The sequence below is a fragment of the Balaenoptera acutorostrata genome, chromosome 12 (assembly GCF_949987535.1).
Source record: "Balaenoptera acutorostrata chromosome 12, mBalAcu1.1, whole genome shotgun sequence".
In the NCBI taxonomy this organism is placed as follows: Eukaryota; Metazoa; Chordata; class Mammalia; order Artiodactyla; family Balaenopteridae; genus Balaenoptera; species Balaenoptera acutorostrata.
The window spans coordinates 74462647-74482646 of NC_080075.1; the positions used below are offsets into that span (position 1 = coordinate 74462647).

A 20000-nucleotide genomic window follows, 5' to 3' on the forward strand; every position below is an offset into this window, starting at 1 on the left:
ACCCTTCCCCCTGCCCTCACAGCCGACAGGCCTCACCAGGAAAGGGAGACTAACTGGAAACTTGGTTTTCTGATCAATTCATTGGGAAAGTTAACATGTTTGCAGTGGTCACATGCTAATTGTAAGAGATCATGATGAAGTGGAAAGCTGTGGGCTTCAGCGGGGGACAGACGTGGATTTGCATCTGGTTCCTCCACCCACGAACTGTGTGACCTTAGGCAGCTTTGCTAACCTCTCCATGCCTCATTCTTCTCATCTAGAAAATGGGGATAAAAATAGTCTCCACTTCAAAGGGTTGGAGTGAGGTGTGAGGATGTACAAGATGTTGAAATTGTAAAGCTCTTTTCACAGGGCCTGGCGCGTTGTAAGAATCGTAATCAGTACAAGCTCCATTTGAGTGAAGTACACTCACGGGCACTCCAGGGATGTCAACAAAGGAGAGAAAACTGTGGGCTGGGTTAGTCAGGGACTAATAATTGTTAAAATTTATTGAGTATATTCTTTGTGTCAGGCACTCTTGTTGGCATGTTTCTTAAAGCAAATAATTTTAATGTTATTTCGTCCATTCTATTTTTTTTTTGGCCACGCCGTGCGGCTTGCAGGATCTTAGTTCCCTGACCAGTGAGGGAATCGAACCTGGGCCCCCTGCAGTGGAAGTGTGGAGTCCTAACCACTGGACCGCCAGGGAATTCCCTGTTAGCATTTTTAATGCATCTCACTTTAATTCTCACAACAGGCCTGTGAAGTGGCAAGTGTTATTTTCCCCATTTTACAGCTGAGAAAACTGACGCACAGTTATGCCTCAGGTCACACAGGTGACGCTAATACAGACAGGATTTGAACCCACGCAGTCGGGCCTCCCAGGGAAGACTTCAGGAGGTTAAGATTAGTATGTGAGTCAGGACCGTCAGCCACAAGGCACAGACTCACTCCCACCAAAGTAGGGAAAGTTTCACATTACCGGGAGGTTCAGAGATGCCCTGCCTCCAGGTACAGCTGGGCCCGGGGGCCCAGACAATGGCCTCAGTGTTCCAGCGTCTATCTCCATCCCTCAGGCAAGCTTTCCCCAACGCAGCCAGCAGCTCCTGACTCACATCCCATCATGTTAGCATCTTTCCTTTGCACCAAAACGCTCCTGGGGGGCCTCTGATTGGCCCCGCCTGGTCACATGCTCACTCTGTGACTAGGGTGAGGCGTGGGGTCGGCACAAACACCACAAAACTCCACTGGGAAGGAGGGGAAGGTAACTAGATCAAAACCAGCAAAGTCCACTGCAAAAAGGGCAGACTTCAGCTAGAGGGGTGAAGAAGGACCTGGTGCAGAGATGGTCAGATATTTTTCAGCAATTCAAAGAGAGGACTTGAGATGGAGCGGGAAGGGCTCTTATGGTGATCACATTAGGGTTGTTTTTGATTGAGGAAGGATCTGGGTTTGTGGGCAATTATGGTTTTGTTTCTGGAAGAGGATGATTCCTCTCCGGCCCTTGTTGAAGTGAGACTGGGGTGACGATCTAGTCAGTGCTGGTTGGAGCAGGCTTGGAGGTGAGGCTTTGTGGTGATTGATTGGCTCAGGGGGTGCTGATGGGGTTGGGATCGGTGAGGAGGGTGGGAATGGTGCTGGGGACGGTGTGGTGGCAGAGCTGGGAGGTGATGCAGCAGGACGGTCTGGAGGCTTCAGGAGATGGTTGAATTGTGGATCTTGGGTCTGAGATGGGCTGATGAGCGAGCTGGGCTGTGGTTAGGGATGTGGGCAGCAATGGCATGTCGAGGTGCAGTTTGGGGGGAACGTAAGGGAGGTGCACCATGCTGCACATGGGCTGGACTTGGTGGAAATGATGTGTTGCGAGAATTAAACATTTCGTGAGGGATGTGATGGTGGGGCGGGTAGGGAGGTACCACTTTTAGAGCTGATGATGGAACTGTGTGTGGGTGTGAGGAGCTGATGATGGGTGTTCTGTGGGACGTGACGGTTTCATAGCGTAACAGAGGTGGAAGGACTTAGCTGCACTCTTATGGAGGAGGATGGAGGCCAAACCCATCCAACGGTTGCAGCTGGATGTAAGCCCTCATTCCCAGACCCATTCTCTCTTTTTAAAAATTACTTTTTATCTCTTCACAGTATTACATGCATATAATTTAAGAAGTAAAGAGGACTAACATCTCTTCACCAAATGCAGTGGTTCCTTGCCTCCTTCCACCTTCTTCTTCTTCTCAGAGGCAACCACTTTTAGCTGTTTCTTCTAGCAATTTTACATCTCATGGGTCTGAGTAATGTTCGTATTTTTGACTCTTCCATTGTAGACATCTTCCACTGATTTCCTATTTGGTAAATAAGAATTTAGCTCTCTTATATGGCCAACCATGGCATTCTACCCAGCCAACCTCCTCAATATTTCTTGTGGTAGACATACTATCAATAGTACCTCACCAGGGGTCTTCCCTGGTGGCACAGTGGTTAAGAATCCGCCTGCCAATGCCGGGGACACGGGTTCGAGCCCTGCTCCGGGAAGATCCCACATGCCACAGAGCAACGAAGCCCGTGCGCCACAACTACTGAGCCTGCGCTCTAGAGCTTGTGAGCCACAACAGCTGAGCCCGCATGCCACAACTACTGAAGCCCACGCACCTAGAGCCCGTGCTCCGCAACACGAGAAGCCACCGCAATGAGAAGCCCCCGCACTGCAACGAAGAGTAGCCCCCACTCGCCGCAACCAGAGAAAAGCCCGCGCGCAGCAACAAAGACCCAACGCAGCCAAAAATAAATAAATTAAATAAATAAATAAATAAATAAATAAATAGTACCTTACCAGTGTTCTTTCAAAAATGTCTTATGCCTCTAACGATACACACATATGTATGCATGTAGCAGGCAGGATAATGGCCCTGCAAAGGCGGCCACCTCCTAATCCCCTGAACCCGTGAATGTGTTACCTTATGTAGCAAAAGAGACTTCACAGATGTGGTTAAGTTAAGGATCTTGAGATGGGGAGATTTATCCTGGATCATCTGGGTGGGCCCAATGTCATCATCAGGATCCTTGAAAGTGAAAGGCAGAGGCAGGAGGGTCAGAGTAATGTGATGGGAGAAAGACTGGCCATTGCTGGCTTTGAGGGTGGAAGGGAGCCAGGAGCCACGGAATGTGAGCAGCCTCTCGAAGTTGAAAAAGTCAAGAAAATGGAACCTCCCCAGGGCCTCCAGAAAAGAATGCAGCCTGCCAACACCTTGATTTCAGCCCAGTGACGAGAACCATTTTGGACTGCTGACTTCCGGAACTGCAAGAAACAAATTTGTGCTGTTTTAAGCCATTAACTTTGTGGTAATTTGTAACAGAAGCAATAGGAAATTAATACACCAGGGTAATATGTCTACATCCACATACATACATACAAACATGCATATTTATGTATGTTATGTATACATACTTGTTAAATCAACTAATGCAACTATTCACAGCTGAGCTTTATACTGTACTACAATAGTTTCCTTTTTTCCCCCTGAAATGAATAATTACCTTGTTTCTTTTTTTTAAATTGACTTTTGTCATTTTTTTCAAATAGTTATTTATTTATTTAATTTGGCTGCACTGGGTCTTGGCTGTGGCACGCAGGATCTTCATTGCTGCATGTGGGATCCAGTTCCCTGACCAGGAATCGAACCTGGGCCCCCTGCATTGGAAGCACAGAGTCTTAACCACTGGATCACCAGGGAAGTCCCTACCTTGTTTCTTTATCTGCCTTATTTTCTTTATACCTTTTGCCCATTTCTGCTACACCTCCTAATAGCTGTCTGTATGGCTTCCACGAGGGCAGTCACATCAAGTGTTATGCTTCAGTTCCATTTTTTGAGTTATCCGCTCTCTTGCTCTCGGGGCGTGTGGCATAGTTAGCTGCCGTTCAGTGACTTCTTTTTGTTGTCCTCCTTGGCATTCCCTTTGCCTTCCTTCTGGTTGGAATTCCTGTTTTCTGGAGCCCATGTCTTCTTGCTTATTTTACTCCCCCGTTTGGAGCCCATTGCCGAGGACAGGTCTTCATCTTTATCCAAATCCATTCAGTTCCTGAGTTCAGACCACAGAGTAAAAACAGCAAATGACACCTGTAGTTTTGTCAGGCTAAAAAGACAGTTCAATGGAAGCAACCTAAGTGTCCATCGACAGATGAATGGATAAAGAAGATGTGGCACATATATACAATGGAATATTACTCAGCCATAAAAAGGAACGAAATTGAGTTATTTGTAGTGAGGTGGATGGACCTAGAGACTGTCATACAGAGTTAAGTAAGCCAGAAAGAGAAAAACAAGTACCGTATGCTAACACATATATATGGAATCTAAAACAAACAAACAAACAAACAAACAAAAGGTTCTGAAGAACCTAGGGGCAGGACAGGAATAAAGACGCAGACGTAGAGAATGGACTTGAGGACACGGGGAGGGGGAAGGGTAAGCTAGGACGAAGTGAGAGAGTGGCACGGACATATATACACTACCAAATGTAAAATAGATGGCTAGTGGGAAGCAGCCACATAGCACAGGGAGATCAGCTCGGTGCTTTGTGTCCACCTAGAGGGGTGGGATAAGGAGGGTGGGAGGGAGACGCAAGAGGGAGGAGATATGGGGATATATGTTTATGTATAGCTGATTCACTTTGTTATACAGCAGAAACTAACACACCATTGTAAAGCAATTATACTCCAATAAAGATGTTAAACAAAAACAAAAACAAACAAAAAAACCCCAAAAAGATACATGTACCCATATTTTGATAGCAGCACTGTTCACAATAGCCAAAACATGGAAACAACCTAAATGTCCATCGACAGATGAATGGATAAAGATGTGGTACATATATACAATGGAATACTACTCAGTCATAAAAAAGAACAAAAAAGGCCATTTGCAGCAACATGGATGCAACATGAAATTGTCATACTAAGTGATAATATTATCATACTATCAACTAAGATAATCATACTTTCTCAGAAAGAGAAAGACAAATATCATATGGTATCACTTATATGTGGAACCTAAAATAACACACAAATGCACCTATCTACAAAACAGAAACAGACTCATAGACATAGAGAACAGATTTGTGGTTGCCAAGGGGGAGGGGGGAGGGAGAGGGATGGACTGGGAGTTTGGGTTGGTAGATACAAACTATTACATTTAGAATGGATACACAATAAGGTCCTAATGTATAGCACAGGGAACTATATTCAATAACCTGGGATAAACCATAATGGAAAAGAGTATAAAAAAGAATGCGTATGTGTGTATAACTGAGTCACTGTGCCGTGCAGTAGAGATTGCCACAACATTGTAAATCAACTCTACTTCAATTAAAAAAAAAAAAAAAATGTTCAGTGGTAGAGGGCATGGTAGTGCCCTTCCATGGTGGAAGCACTCCAAGTTAGAGGCTTTCCTCGGATGTCTAGTGGTCCTTTGTTGTCCTTTCAGGGTTAAGAACAGGGGACTAAAAAGCTGATTGGAAGCTGGCTGACTTGCAGATCCACATTGGTTGACCTAAACAAGCCATTTGGAAACCATTTGTGTTCTGGTGTCAATATCTGTATCCTTAGGCCTTTCTTCTTGCACTGGTAAGATTCTCCAGAGAAGAAGGTAAGGTCTGGCTGCCAGGATTCTAGGAGCCCAGTGGGGGACTAGCCTGGGGGACTCAACCTCAGCATTGAAAATAACCTTCATCTCCTTGCTTTTGTTTGTTACTCTTGCTCTCAACGGTGCTTGTCGACTCTCTGCGCAAAGGCCCTCTGTTTTGTGTTCTCTAGAGAGTAAATCTTCAGACTTCTGGGGGAGGTGGATTTAGGGATTTTACTTCTTTCGTTCGATCCTTTTTATTTTCACACATGCATCCTCTTCACCCCTGGTCCCGGAGATACATGGTGCTATCATGCCACGTGTCTTTAAAGGACTCTGTTATAGATCACTTGTCATGTGCTGTCTGAAATTTGCCTGCCACAAATCTGCTTTCCAGACCCCCACATTTTGTTGGTGGTGTCTCCTCTCTGTTCAGCCCAGTCTTGTGACTTTATGTCTTCTTCATTTTATTTTTTTCTGGCTGCACCATGCGGCATGCGGGATCTTAGTTCCCCAACCAGGGTTCGAACCCGTGCCCCCTGCAGTGGGAGCGCAGAGTCTTAACCACTGGACCACCAGGCAAGTCCCTTTATGTCTTCTTTAAAAAATCTTTCTACTACATTGGATTTAGAAGGTAGCGCTCTTGGGTGTGTAGATTCAAAATCCCAGTCCTTTTCCACAACAGTTTTGTAACTGGAGCGGTGAGGATGGTGACCATGTCAGTTGTGATACCAAGACATTTTCATGATAGGATTCCTCAAAACAACTTTTTTTAAGTTGTTATAAAATTGTTCCTGGCCACTGTGGACGTTAGCAGTATAAAGGAGAAAATAAAAGCTGCCTATTGTGGCGGTAGGGCTCTTGGCAAGGGTTTTTGTTTGGTGGTGGTTTTGTGGTGCAGCCCTTGGCATGGGTGAGGAGGACGCTTTGGTGCCAGGAGCAGCAGGGCCGTCATGTCATGGTAGACACATGCTGCTGTGTTGGGACCGTGGGCCCAAGAGCAGGTCTCTTCCCTCGGCAGGGCTGCTTGGGAGAAGAAGGAAGCTTCCAAGGACGGTCGGGAAGCGCTGTGTTCAGGCCTGGACCTTGGCCACCACAGTGGGCTCTGGAGCTGTGCAGTGCATGGCCTGCCCGGCGTGTGCTGGATGGTCTTAGATGATGCTGGGTGACTTGGAGGGACACTTACTGACAAGGCTGTTCCACTGAGTTACACAAAGGAACCGAAAGACTGACCCAGGTCAGCTGTGTTTGCTGTGAGACAGTGTGCAGCTCGTGTCAGAGGGGTGAGCAGAGGAAGGGGCGGAGGAAAGAGCCTTTCCTTTCCTTTCCGGGGTGTCTGCCCTCAGGGTCAACACCCTGTGATGTTCTGCTTTTCCCTCCTGCTTCCTTCCTCTTGTCACCAGCCACCAGAGGTTCTCTGAAAGTTTTTTCTTACAGAAGCCCCTGGATGTTTCTAGGCCTCAAGGCAGCATTGAGACAAATACCCGGGAGAGGGCTATCTGCCCCTGACTTACTTTGTGCCTGGCTCGGCACGGACTCCATTCTAGGGCTCTCGGGGCTCTTGGAGATGGCCCAGCCTCGTAGGATCCTGCCCTTTGCCTTTGGGGCCTCCAACAGCTTGGCAGAGCAGGGCTAGAAGACGTTCTTGAAGATCATCTAGTTGACCTCTTCCATTTTATGGATGAGGAAACTAAGGGCCAGAGAAGTTCTTCCCGGGTTCAGTGTTCTTCCCAACCAGACCCTGCCTCTCTCAGCTTGCTCATCCTTTTGAAGATTTTGATGTGGTGGGTGATCGGGGATATTTGCGCTAACAGACAAGGGGTGGGTTTGAGGGGGACTCGCGGGCTGGCTGATGATGGTCAGAAGCCTTGTGGAGTTCTGGGTTGGCCCGGTTGTCTGATGGGCTCTCGGGGTTATTTCTGTGGGGTGGTGTAAGCTGGGGGACGGAGCTTCATAGAGATGCCCTCAGAGCCCTAGAGTCAGAGATCTGGATTCAAGCCTCTGCCCTGACACTGCAACACGGATAAGCCTTAGCCTTTTGCAGCCTTAGATTCAACAGTAGGTGGTAGTAATACTTGTATCTGCCCAAAGAGGAAGGCCCGTCCCGGGCTTGGCACCGCATCGGACACACGGAGTTGCTCTCGCTCCTGCACCCGCATAGCAGACGTTCCTCGGCCCAGCCTGGACCAGCGCTACACCTGCGGCTTCCTTAGGGCTCGCCTGGGGGGCGGGAGCACCTTCAGCCTGTCCAGGCTCTAACTTATGGGGCCCCTCGTGTCCGGGCCCTAAGGAGGCCCCTCCCAGCGCCAGCTTCCCCCTCCACACCACCCCCCCACCTCCCAGCCCAGCGCCCATCCCTGGGGAGGGGCTGCACCCGTGGGAGACCCAAGCCTCCGCTTTCTCCGGTTCCTGGTTTTCCAGGGAGCTCTGGCTGGAGGGGGATGGGAGAAGCAGCCCTGGAGGGAGGGGGAGCGGGGAAGCAGAACCGGGAACTGGAAGTGGAAGGGTGTGGGTGGGCCCGGATCCAGCCTGCCTCCTACTTTCCTCCTCCTGCCAGGCCCCTCCCCGTGCTGGCTGGCCCGCGGAGGCAGGGGCTGGGCCCAGGCTCCTCCTGGGGGTCGGAGAGCCGGAGATCTCTCTGTGGCTCCTCCGAGCCAAGGGGGTGAAGCCACGACCTCCCCCCCGCCGCACCCCCCTAGATGAGGCCTGTGGCCCGGGCTTTGTTAGTTCACTGGCGTGAGGCCCGCACCTGAAGCAGGGAGGCCGAAAAGCCCCTAAAATTCAGCCATGTGCGTTCGCAGGGCCCCCTGGAGCCCACAGTTTCCCAGGGCAGGTGGGGCTGGTTCGCGGGGTGCGGGGGGAGCGGCCTGGCATCCTCCCTGGCTCGGTGCGGCTGCGGCCTCGCCGCCCCCCCCCCCAACCGGGGCGTCCCCTGGACAGCCCTGCAAACCCAGGCAGGCCTTCAGCCTGGCCGCAGCCCGGGTTCACCCTCAGCCTTCTCCGGGCCCAGGCGCCGGTCCTAAAGTGAGGTGACATTCATCTCACTACATCCTGTGACTGCCGCTCACTTCCTCCACGTGGTGGGGGCGGGGTGGGGTAGGGGCGCGGGGAGGACAGATCAGAAGGAAAATGTAGCCGGCTGGGGACCTCTGGGATTTCCCGGGGGGCGGGGGGGGGGGGAGGCTGCGGGAAGCTTTCAAAGGAAAGAACAGCCGTGAATGAAGAGACGGGAGGGGGCGGGAGGCGGCTGGAAGTCCCAGAAGTGGCGCCCACTGTGCCGCGGCAACGCGGAGGCCCGGGAGACTGTCGCGCGTCGGAGGCAGGTGCGGCCCTGCTGCCGATTCGGCCTCGGTGCCCGCATCGCTGGGTGCCCACATCGCTGGGTGCCCGCACCGCCGGGTGCCGGCTCGGCCTGCGCCTGGGAAGAGGAGTCAGGTCAGCGTAGCCCCGGGGCCGAGGGTCTGGCCCTGGGAGCCGGTGGGGGTCAGCTGGGGCCTGGAGTGGAGGTGCCTTGCCCTGCTGACCCCTCTTCTCTTCCCCCCACAGGTGGAGCCGCGGGAAGCCCAGCCCCACAGACAGCCTGAGGCCGCGTTTCACCCTCCGCGCCGGGATCTATGTTTAAGTTTTAACTCTTGCTTACCAAGACCACGATAATTCCTTCCCCAGAGGCCAGCAGCCCCCCAGCCCCGCGCAGCCCCAGCCTGCCTCCCACCGCCCAGCTGCCCGCGATGCCCGCCAGCGGCCCCGGGGACGCCAGCGGCCCCGCTCCGGAGCGGGGGGAGGAGGAGCGCAAGGTGAGCAGCCGGCTCTGCTGGGGGTGCTGGGCGCTGGACCGCGCCGCTCCGTCTTCACACGGGCCTGTAGGGAAGACCTATCCCCCTGTCTTGGTGGTGAGCACACTGAGGCTTGCAGAGGTTAAATCCTGGTGGTTGGGCTCCGGACCGAGTCTTCAGCCCCCCTGGTGTGTGAGCAGAGCTTCAGACCCCAGGCGTGTGCGATTGTTAGGGCTGGCCTTGCAGGGTCTCCACATCTGGCTTCCTTTCTGGATCGGCCTCTTACTAGCTGTGTGTCCTCAGGTGAGTCACTTTACCTGGGTTAGCTGCCTCTGTTTCCCCAGGGGGGTTAGTAGCTTTGGGGAGGCCAAAGACAAGTTCAGGGGGCTTTGTAGATGGGAGGCCTCGTGAGGGCTGCCCCGGCCGCACAGACAGCCAGGCTCACCGCGGTGCGAGGCGCACTGCTGCTGTGTGCTCAGGGCGGCACCAGTCACAGTGGAGATGGTGATTTCCCTCCCCCGCCCCATCCCTGGCGCTGAGCAAGTGTTACTTCTGGCTATGGAGCTAGTGACCTTGTTTTGGAGCCCCATGAGGGGTGACCTCTTCACCCTTCTGCTGAACTCCAGGATGGCCCTAAAGCAGTTAGAGGAGATGCCAGCAGACCGGTGGGCGTCGCTGCCGGGCTCCGACAGGCAACCTCGGGGCCTCACCAAGCCGTGCCCACCTGTAGGCAAAGCCATTCGAATCCCCAGCACGTGGACTCTGCTTTTCTCTTCTGTGGAATGGTAGACCCTGCCGCCACCCTTCCAGGGAAGCTGTGCCAGCCAACGGCCTTCCTGGGGCGTCCCATCTGTCATGCCCTGGTCCCCGCAGTTCCCTCTGCCTGTTCTCTCCCTGAGCAGGAGTGAGGGGTGGTGATACTTGGTCGTATCTGAGAGTAGCAGGGCATGCTTCTGGGGCACAGTTTGTCCTCCTGGAACCAGGGTGGACACCTGACACCAGGTGTGGGACCACTGAGCACTCTGAGGGGGTCAGCTCTGGTGATCCACCATCAGCGGCCGTTCCAAGACCTGCTCCCTGCCCACCCTCCCGTCGTGCGTGCTCAGCTCCTTCTGGGCTTGCTCATTCTTAGAGCCAGTTTCTGTCTTCTGGGTGGTTTCCATCCATTTGGTCCTTGAGGACAGCCCTTGAAACAAGTGGGGCAAGGACAGATGGCCCTGGTTTGGAGATGAGGAAGCTGAGCCCAGCTTATCAGTGGGGGGTCCAGATGAGAGCCTGCTGTCCTGTATCGGAGTCTTTTTCACTGCCCCACCTGCATGGGTCCTGTTACGGACACACACACACACGCGCGCTGATGCATGCACGAAGCCCAGACACCTGTCTTTCCAGCCCAGGATCCTGCAGAGTGCCACGGGACGGGGGACCGTGTATACCCCCAAGCTGGGAAGAAAGTGCATGCTGCAGCCCACTGGGTGAGGCTCCTAGGGGTTACAGGTCAGTCCCTTTCTTTCTGATCCCGCGGACTCAGGCGGCAGCAGACCCAGACCCTGCCGCCATAGAGTCAGGGCCACCTGCACCCACCTGTGCTCTTGAGTGGCAGCTGTGGCCATAGATAATTCCCTTCCCTCCTTGGGCCTGGCTTTGCTCTTCCGTTAGCTTAGGTGACCCTGACCCCTCCCCCCGGTCCGATGTCCTGACTGGTGCTGACACAGCTCCGTGTCCACGCACTTGCAGTTGGTGGTCAGCTACCCCCCAACCCCCTCCGCCAGTTGGAGGAGGTGGGGCAGCCGGGCCACATTTCTCCTGTTACTGGACAGGGCTTCCCTGGGCCGCAGAGCCCTCGGCCCCGCCCATGGAGAGCCGCAGACAGGCTCTCTATCATGACAGTTCAGGACAGAGAAAAAGCACTGGACAGAGAGTCACGAGTCCCAGGCCCCAGGCCTGAAGATGTCACTTATTGGAGATGTGACTTCAGGCCCTCTGGGCTTGCGTTTGCTCAGCTGTAAAATGGGGATAGTAACTCTAGCTGTGCCTATTTTATGGGGTGGTTGTGGAAGTCAGATGAGGTCACGGGCATGGAGTGCCCTGCAAACAGCAAAGTCTGGTCCAATTATGAGGGATTACGATTGCTATTATTATCTACCCATAGTAACTGCTCTGGCTCAAGAGGCAACAAACACACACCCAGGCCCAGAGCCTGGTGCTGATAGAGGGAGCTGACAGATGGGGGCTGGGGTACGGCGGGCGCTCTCCCCGGTGTGCATGCTGGCTCACCTGGTACACCTTCCTGGCACCGCTGGGCTGGCTCCCGTGCAGCCCCCAGGAGGGCGGGCAGAGACGCCGACAGCCGCCCACGCCCACGGCAGCCTGTGAAAGCCAGGCCTGGGGCAGGGGTGCCGCGTGGCTGCAGAGGGGAAGATGGGTTTGGGCCACAGCCCAAGGAGTCTGGCAGAGTTTCCAGGGGCACCTGGCACAAAGGAACTGTTTGGTGAGCCAGAGGGCAGGGGTGTGGCTGCCCACCGGCCCCTTCACCACCTGGCCCCGTGTGCCCTTCCCGCCTGCCCCTCCCCCCCACCGGCCACGCCTCCCTGTACCTTTCACTCCAGTACTTCCTGGAGCTGCCAGGCCTTTGTTTATGCTGCTTCCTCTGACTGACGTGCCCTTTCCCTAATTTTCTCTCCTCTCTGATCAAAGCCCTGGCTTCAGTCTGTCCTGAATTACAGAGAGAACCAGCGGTTCTCAAAATGTGATCCCTAAACCAGTGGTACCAGCAGCACCTGGAAGGCTTAGAAATGCAAAAGCTCGGGCCCCACCCCAGACCTGCTGAATCAGAAACTCTGGGGACGGGACCCAGCAATCCTTGTTTTTACCAGCCCTCTAGGGGATTTGAGAAGTACTGGTGTGGATAACATCCAGCCCCGCAGCTGCCCCAGGAGGGCAGGACCCCAGCCACCATCGTCTGGGTGGATCCTCAGGGCCCGACTAGCACACAGTAGGTGCTCAGGAAGTATCTTGTGGATAGGATGGAGAGGAAAATGAGAGTGGATAAGACCCATTCACAGGAGAACAGTCCCAGAGCCCTGATCAAACAGGCAGGGCGCAGAGCTGTGCGCGGGAGGCTGAGGCAGCTGTGCCTGTGCTGGCAGTGCAGAGAGGCCTGTGTACGTGGTGTCCTCGTGGCACCTGCCCAGCAGCCTCCCCAGCCCTACTGTCCATGTGTTGGGCAGGGACGGGGCAGCTTGGGGAGCCTGGGAGGAGGCAGGCTCGGGGGGGGGGGTGGGGGGTGTGTGGAGGGAGGGATGCTGAGCCCTGGGACTCTGGCAGTGAGGGTCGGCTGGGTAAATCTGGCCACAGAAAAGGGAGGGGGAGCTGGCCTTATGAGAGATGGGAGGGGAGGGGAGCATCAGGAAGTCCAGGAGCCTTGGTTCTGGCTCAGAGGGGATCATGGAGATATGGTGCCAGGCCCTGTGTGGAGGGGAGAGAGGGGGGCAGAGGGAGCAGGATGGGGGACCAAGAGCATTCCAAGCCCGGGGCTGGAAGGGCCTCCTCAGATCCCCAAATGTGAATCAGTGCCTGGCCAGGAGTCCAAGCCCCGGGCTTGGCCCCTGATCTTGCTGTTCCCCTCTTTCCCCGGGCCTTAGAAACATAACAGATGCATTGAATGCTGACTATCTGCCAGGTGCTCTTTTAAGCTCTGTACTTGCATTATCTTATTTCATTCTTACAACTGCTCCATAAGGTAGGCTCTACTATTTTCATCACTCTATCTTATTAAAGACTAAACTGATGCTCAGAGAGGTTAGGTCACTTGTCTAAGGCCACACAGCTAGTAAGTGGTGGTGCTGGGATTCGAACCCAGGCTCCTGTACCTTTCAGGCTGCCTCCTGTGTGAAAGGGGATGGAATGGATGGTGCCTCCCAGCTGTGATGTTCCGTAGTCTTATCCAAGTTTCTTCTGAAAGTCGGGATGGTCAGAGAATGCTTTCCTCTGCATAGCAGTGCTCTTGCCCTGGGGTCGATGTTGGGGGCACTTCATCTCCAGCAGGAGCTCACGCACACAGGCTAGTATGTGTGACTGAGTATACGTGCACACGCACATACACACACGTACCAGGTACATACTCTTACGTGTGAAGACACTGCTGTGGACACGTTGCTTCTTTCCCTTCCTCCTTCCTCCTTCCCTCCTTTCCTCCTTTTCAGACTTAGGTACCTTTCCAGGTACCTGGCACATAGTAGGGCTCCACGAGTTTGTTGGGTGAACTGAATGTACCTTGCTGGAGGACCTAGTAAAGGGAAGGGGATAGGAAGATACCAGGATGGGTAAGCCATGCCTGCCCTCTGGAGGAAGGAGGCCGCTCCTGGACGGCTCGCCCTGAGCTCGCCCTCTCCTGCTGGGTAGGAGAAGCGCCTGTTGGGGGGTACGTATTTGTGCTGGGGGAGCACAGCAAGTGTGCCCATGTGTATGTGTGCATACCTGTGTGTATATGTATGCACGTATGGCCAGTGCTGTGGCCAGGGCTCCTCCCTCCTCACCTAGGTCCAACCCAGAGGCCTGGCAAGTACTGATTTCCCTCGGGCGCTGACCACTTCCTGCACTCCGGTTCCGAAGTTCAAGGGCATCCTTGGGTGGGGTTCCCCCGGCTCCACTCTCAGCTGTTCTTGCTGGCCCACAGATCCGGTGCCCGCCCCGGGCATGCCCTGCCTTTAGTGCACTCAGATGCCCACACACGGTCACTCAGGGCCTGCTCTCTGCTTTATAATCGTCACTATAGGGGTTGCTGAGGTAGCATCCTTCTTACACATTTAAACAGTTCCAGTAAAGGCAGCTTTGCCCTTACGTCTTCGGGAACACAGCTAATAATAATAATGGCGTGTCCGTTTTTAGCTCAGTGGAGTCGATCAGATACTTGCGCGTGGAGAGCAGGCAAGTGATGTAAACAGTGCCCACCCCAGAGCTGACTGGGCCCTCCATTTTAGGGTTCAGGTTCTCTAAAATTCTCTAAGTTAACTGCTCTTACATGTCAAGTTTAACTCTGCAGTCAATACAGTCTTAAGTGGGGGTCAGTTGGACTCTGGAGATAGACCTGTGTTTGAATGTGGACTCAGCTACATGACTGCTGAGCAGCGAAATGAGAGATTTCCGTGAGATGGTGTGTGTGAGTGGTTAACACAGTGGCACAGATTTAGTCTTGTGATTTATTTCGGATAGTTAACTAGCTGTCTATCTACCTACCTACTTACCTTCCTCCCCATCTGCCTATCTCTCTACCTACCAACCTATCTGCACGTTTGTGGCGAAGATCCACTGCAGCCCCGAGGACTGAGAGGCATGGGAGAAGAGTGGGGACAATGCAGACGAGGGTGTGAATGGTGTGGGTTTAAAGTCCCCTGAGAGCCCGTGGCCTGTGGCCCCCTCTCCCTTTACCCACTGAACAGAAGCAAAACTGAGGCAAGTTGCAGGATGACCTAACTCCTTTTTTTTTTTTTTTTGGCTGCGTTGGGTCTTTGTTGCTGCGCGCGGGCTTTCTCTAGTTGCGGCGAGGGGGGGCTACCCTTCACTGTGGTGCGCGGGCTTCTCTTGTTGCGGAGCACGGGTTCTAGGCACCTGGGCTTCAGTAGTTGCAGCACGTGGGCTCATTAGTTGCGGCACGCAGGCCCTAAAGCACGTGGGCTTCGGTAGTTGCGACACGTGGGCTCAGTAGTTGTGGCTCGCGGGCTCTAGAGCACAGGCTCAGTAGTTGTGGCGCATGGGCTTCGTTGCTCCGCGGCCTGTGGGATCTTCCCAGACCAGGGCTCGAACCCGTGTCCCCTGCATTGGCAGGTGGATCCTTAACCGCTGTGCCACCAGGGAAGCCCCAGGGTGACCTAACTGCTGATGGCAGGGACTATGCTACCTTCAGAGGCTTGCATGCGGGGCCACGGCCGGACCCAAGGTCCCTCAGGTCTTTCGTGCTCTCAGGTCTGGGCTGGGGTTGGAGCCCGTCCCGGCCAAGAAGCAGGTCCCACAGGGCCTGGGTGGGGAAGCTGAGCTCAGCTCTGCAAAGGGAAGAGGGCCGGCGGGGAGCTGAGCAAGAGTGGGTGTCCCAGGATGACTGAGAAATGGGAAGATATCCTTTCTTTCTGGCACCTGGACTGGACACAGGGCCTGGTCATGTCCTGCAGCTGCCTCTGCGGAGAGCCACAGGGCTATTAGGGCTATTACTTCTAATCACCCCACTTAGCATGTGCACGGTGTGGAAGGGTGTCTGAAGGAGTGTCCTTTGCCCGGCAAGTAACTCACCTAATCCTCACAGTAACTGGAGGATCCCCATTTTACAGATAGGGAGTTGAGGCTTAGAGAGGTTGAGAAACTTGGTAACAGTCACATGGCGACAAAGTAGATTTATCTGGATTCTTTCCGTCCACCGAGCGAGGGTGGCTGGCGGGGTGGGAAGGAGATGGTGGGCTGGGCAGAGCCCGGGTGGGCTGCTGAAGGAGCGAGGGCGAGGGGGCTTGGGGGCCGTGGGGGTGGCTGCTAGCAGAGCGGGCGTGCTCCATCCGGGCCCTCGGCACAGCGCAGGCACTTGTGTGTGTATGTGGTGTCTCTCCCTCTGAGCTGAGTTCCCTATTTGCTTATCTTTATATCTAGTACGTAGCTGGTGCTCAGTAAATGTTTCTGAGCACATCCATGGGCCTGGCCTCATGGTGGCCCTAGGACCACAGGGGTGGGCACGGCTGGGCTGCTGTGGGCTGGGTGTGTGCTGGAGGGAGTCTCCGTTCCGGAAGGCGGTGAAGCCCCAGCATGGTGCACGGGGTGCGGAGGGCCTGGGGAAAGCCCACAGTGCGCAGGTGCCTGGGAGCTGTGCGGGCGTCGGAGGGGCCATCAGGACACGGACGCTGCCTTCTGGGAGCATGGCCTTTTGGGAGTCATGGAAGACCTTCATCGATAATTATAATACGAAGCCCACTGAGCAGTCAGTGAATATCTGTTGAATATTGTTGAGTAGTTGAAACAAAGGACTGATGAGCTTTGGGAGGTGACTGAGAGCAGAAAAGACGGGGGGCTTGGGAGGGCTGCGCGGAAGTGGGAGCACCTACAGCAATTCCCGGTGCCCCTGCCCTCCCCGCCCGTCCTCCTGCAGCTCACCCTGCGGCCCGGCCTGGGCCTGCCGTGCATGTGCATGTGCACGTGTGTGCACGTGTGTGCGGGGTGCTCTGTGGGGTCTTGGGCCTGGTACTCAGGCACCCAGAACGGGGCTCTGCCTGCCAGAGAAGCCAGTTCGTTTCACTGAATTCCATGACCACAGACAGGCCCTGGGAGGCCAGCCAGCCAGCTGGCAAAAGCTGTACATGCTTCTTGTCCCAGGGGGCCCGGGCAAGTGGCTGGCTAGATCCGGCAAGTTCATCCCCTTGACTCAAACACCAACTTGAGACATCTGCTCAGCGGATGCTGGGTCAGTAGCATCCGGTGTACGCTCTGAAGGGAGCACGTACGTCTGGCTGGCTGGCTGGCTCTGGGTGAGGGCCTCGTGGGATGTGTCTCTCTTAGAGGGAGGGGTCCCCGTCTAGGCATGAGGTCCCTGAGACAACTGCGTGTGGATGTATGCGTGTGAATGCCAGCGTGTACCTTTACCTTGGCTTGCCTGCCTGCTCATGGTCATGCATGTGTACACGTGTCAGGGGCACACGGCATAGTAGGGTATAGTGGCATGTTGCTGTGGAAAGACCCAAGGGCTGGGAATCAAAAGATTTAAATTTTGGTTCTAAAGGCCTCCCTTGCTGGCTCTCTGATCTCTGAAAGTTAGGTAACCACTCTGAGCTTCAGATTTCCCGCCTGCGTAATGGGAAAAAAATAATACCAGCTCTACTTTCTGTAAAGCATAAGAATAAAATGAAATAACGTATGTGAAAATGCTTTGTTAATTACCACGTACTGTACAAATGTGAGAGATTATTATCATCATGGCCCAGCTCCTCAGAATGAGAAGTTGTGTGTGGCCTAAAATAATCCATCCAGTGAGCTGTGTTAAAATGTAGGTCAAATCATAGCCTTAGAAGTTGAGAGAGGCTGATGGTAACTACCTAATCTAAAAGGCCACCAAATGTAGAGGGGCTTTGAAAACTGTAAAGAGTTACATAAATTGAAGTGACATGATTATGTTTAAGACTAGAAAATACGTTGTAGTCATCCTGTTTCCTGACTTTGAGTCATAAAGATCAGAACGGCACTGGAGCCTCCTGCTTGGTTGTATTCGTGCAGGTTTGTGGATTTGTACACGTGCCTCTCTCTGTGTGCATGGACTTGTTTATTGAACATCTACTATGTGACAGTCACTCATCAAGTATTTTGAGTGCCTGCCCTGTGCCAGGTGCATCACTCTAGGCACTGGGGACGGACGCCAAGGTGAATAAGACAGAGTTCCTTCCCTCGAGGGGCTTGTGGCTTGGTCATGATGATAGCTGGCATTTGCAGTGCTGGATAGTGGGTGCTATGGGAGAGGAAGGACCCATAGACTCAGTCTAGGTGGGGTATGGGAAGGAGGGGCCCAGGGGAAGGGAATCTAGGAAGTGAGGTTGGAAAAGTGAGGGGAAGGTAGTCGGGGCAGAAGCAAGGGTCTGTGCCAATGTCCCAGGGAGGGAGCAGCCCACATTTGCACCTGGCGTGGTCCGTTTACGATGGGTGGGAAGTGCTGGCCAGATCCTAGGGCCTTCCTTCACCCAGGCTAAGGAGCTGGGCTTGATCCTGCAGGGCCCTGGGAGCCCCCTCAGCAAGGGCTTAAGCTCTGTGGAGTGACGTAATCAGCTTTGCATTTTGGAAGGATCACGGAGCCCCAGTGTTCCTGAGTATCTCACTGCGGCGGTACCAGCCAGATGTTGGGGTTTGTCTGTAGCACTGAGTGATGGCTGCATATGCCGGGCAGTGAGCTGGGGTTTGCATGGGGGCGGGGAGGGACGGGGAGGAGGGGGGGATGCACGTTTGTGAATAGTTCTGGTCAGGACCTGCGGAGCGGAGGAAGTTAGCGATTCTTGAGTGACTCTCATGTGTCAGCTTTCCATATATTACCTCATTTAATTGTTATACCATTGCTGTGAAGTAGATATTATTATCCCCATTTTGTAGGTGAGGAACGCTAGACTAGAGAGGTTAAATAGCTCGAAGGGACTAGGGAGTAAATAGCAGAGCAAAAAGTCCAGCCTGCCCCCTCCCCGCCCCAAAGCCCACCTCACTAGAATTTCTGCCCATTCCTGCCTCCTCCCACTGGAAGGACTGACTAATTCAGCCCCTTCACTTGACAGATGAGGAAACCAACCCAGGCTCAAGGCTGTTCCTGCTAAATTTGTTACTGTTTTCCAGCTGCTCCAAGTCACTGTGGATCAGATTCTTCCCTTTCAGAGTATTAGTGACGCCTCCCAACTCAGTGCTACTGGCAGATTTGATAAGCATATTTTACATTCCTTTGCTCAGCCCATCAGCAAAGATATTGAATGAAACAGGCCCCATGACAGATGCGAGAATGAACCGCTTGATACGCCTCCTTGAGGGGCGCGGCCCTGAGCCATCTGCTTGCCCTTCTCAGTGTATTACCCCTCTCACTTGTGGGCAGGCCCAGACCAGAAGGTATCGCCACCTCCCTTTGCCCCGCGATGTCGCTGTATCATGGGAGAATGACGTGTTAACCGAAAACGGCACGCTTTTCACAAAGCCGTGCTTCAGGGCTAGATGGAAAGGGTATGGGCCAGAGTCGCTCAGACCTGGGTGCGACTCCCCACCTGGACTCTCGTGGAGACTCGGTTTCCTAAGCACACCCCAGGGGTACCGGAGGGCAGAGTGTTGGACTGGGCATCAGGTGCCGTTCCCCGCTTGGGCCCGAGGGATAGGCTCAGGACATGGCCCTGGGGGCTCCCCGTTCTCAATACACCAGGACCTGGACAGATGGTCTGGCATCAAGGTCTTCCACCTCTTCCTCTTGGGGGTGTTGCATTGAATTAAATTCAACAGGGAAGGATGTGCTGAGCATCTCCTGTGTGTCGGGCAGAGCACGTGTGTGGAGGTGAGGAATGACAGCAAGTCTCCAGATGGCAAAGGGGTTGCCTATCAGGGGCCCCCAAAGGCTTTCTCCATATGCTAATGGAAGCTGGGGCTTGGCGGTCCTGAAACAGCAGGTGTCTTTGTTTTTAGTCAGCACAGGCAGCCTGGTAACTGTGGTTCCTGCTAATCTGAGGCTCTGATTGGCTTTCCCGTTTCTGATTAGTTCAGAGCAAAAGTTAGAAAATCAAATGAATCCCTCTGTAAGAGATGCCAGTGTGCTAAGGAAATAGTTCAGAGCCCAGAATTTCTGGGTGGTAGGAGTCTTTTCAGACCCCACGGCCACCCAGACTGATCCTGACCCACCTGGGCACCCCCTCTTGGCTGCTACCTGTGCATTCCACGCCCATGGCCCCGGCCACGAGCAACGGTCAGAGGCTTGGCTAGGTGTGGCCTAGTGCTCTGCAGGCAAGTACAGGGGCTGGGTGGGCCTCCTGCTGCCGGGGGATATGTAAGTCCTCTCATCGAGGGGCGTGTGGAGAACCCACGAAGTGCTGAGTCTGTTGTAGGCTCCGGGTGTTCAGCAGTGAACAAAACAGGCAAGGGTACGAAGCATTTAGTCAGC

The 20000-nt window shown here is 53.9% G+C and overlaps 1 protein-coding gene across 3 annotated transcripts in view; it reads left to right on the plus strand.

The window, feature by feature from the left end:
- DNMT3A (DNA methyltransferase 3 alpha) overlaps positions 1-20000 on the plus strand; it is a 100059-nt gene that overhangs the window by 18867 nt on the left and 61192 nt on the right. For all 3 annotated transcript variants that reach the window (XR_451857.2, XM_007191261.3, XM_057557931.1), the window contains exon 2: positions 9141-9388. Coding sequence is in view for 2 of the 3 variants with exons in the window: in XM_007191261.3 (XP_007191323.2) it covers positions 9323-9388 (66 nt within the window). In the remaining variant the exon portion in view is untranslated. The remainder of the gene's footprint in view (positions 1-9140; positions 9389-20000) is intronic.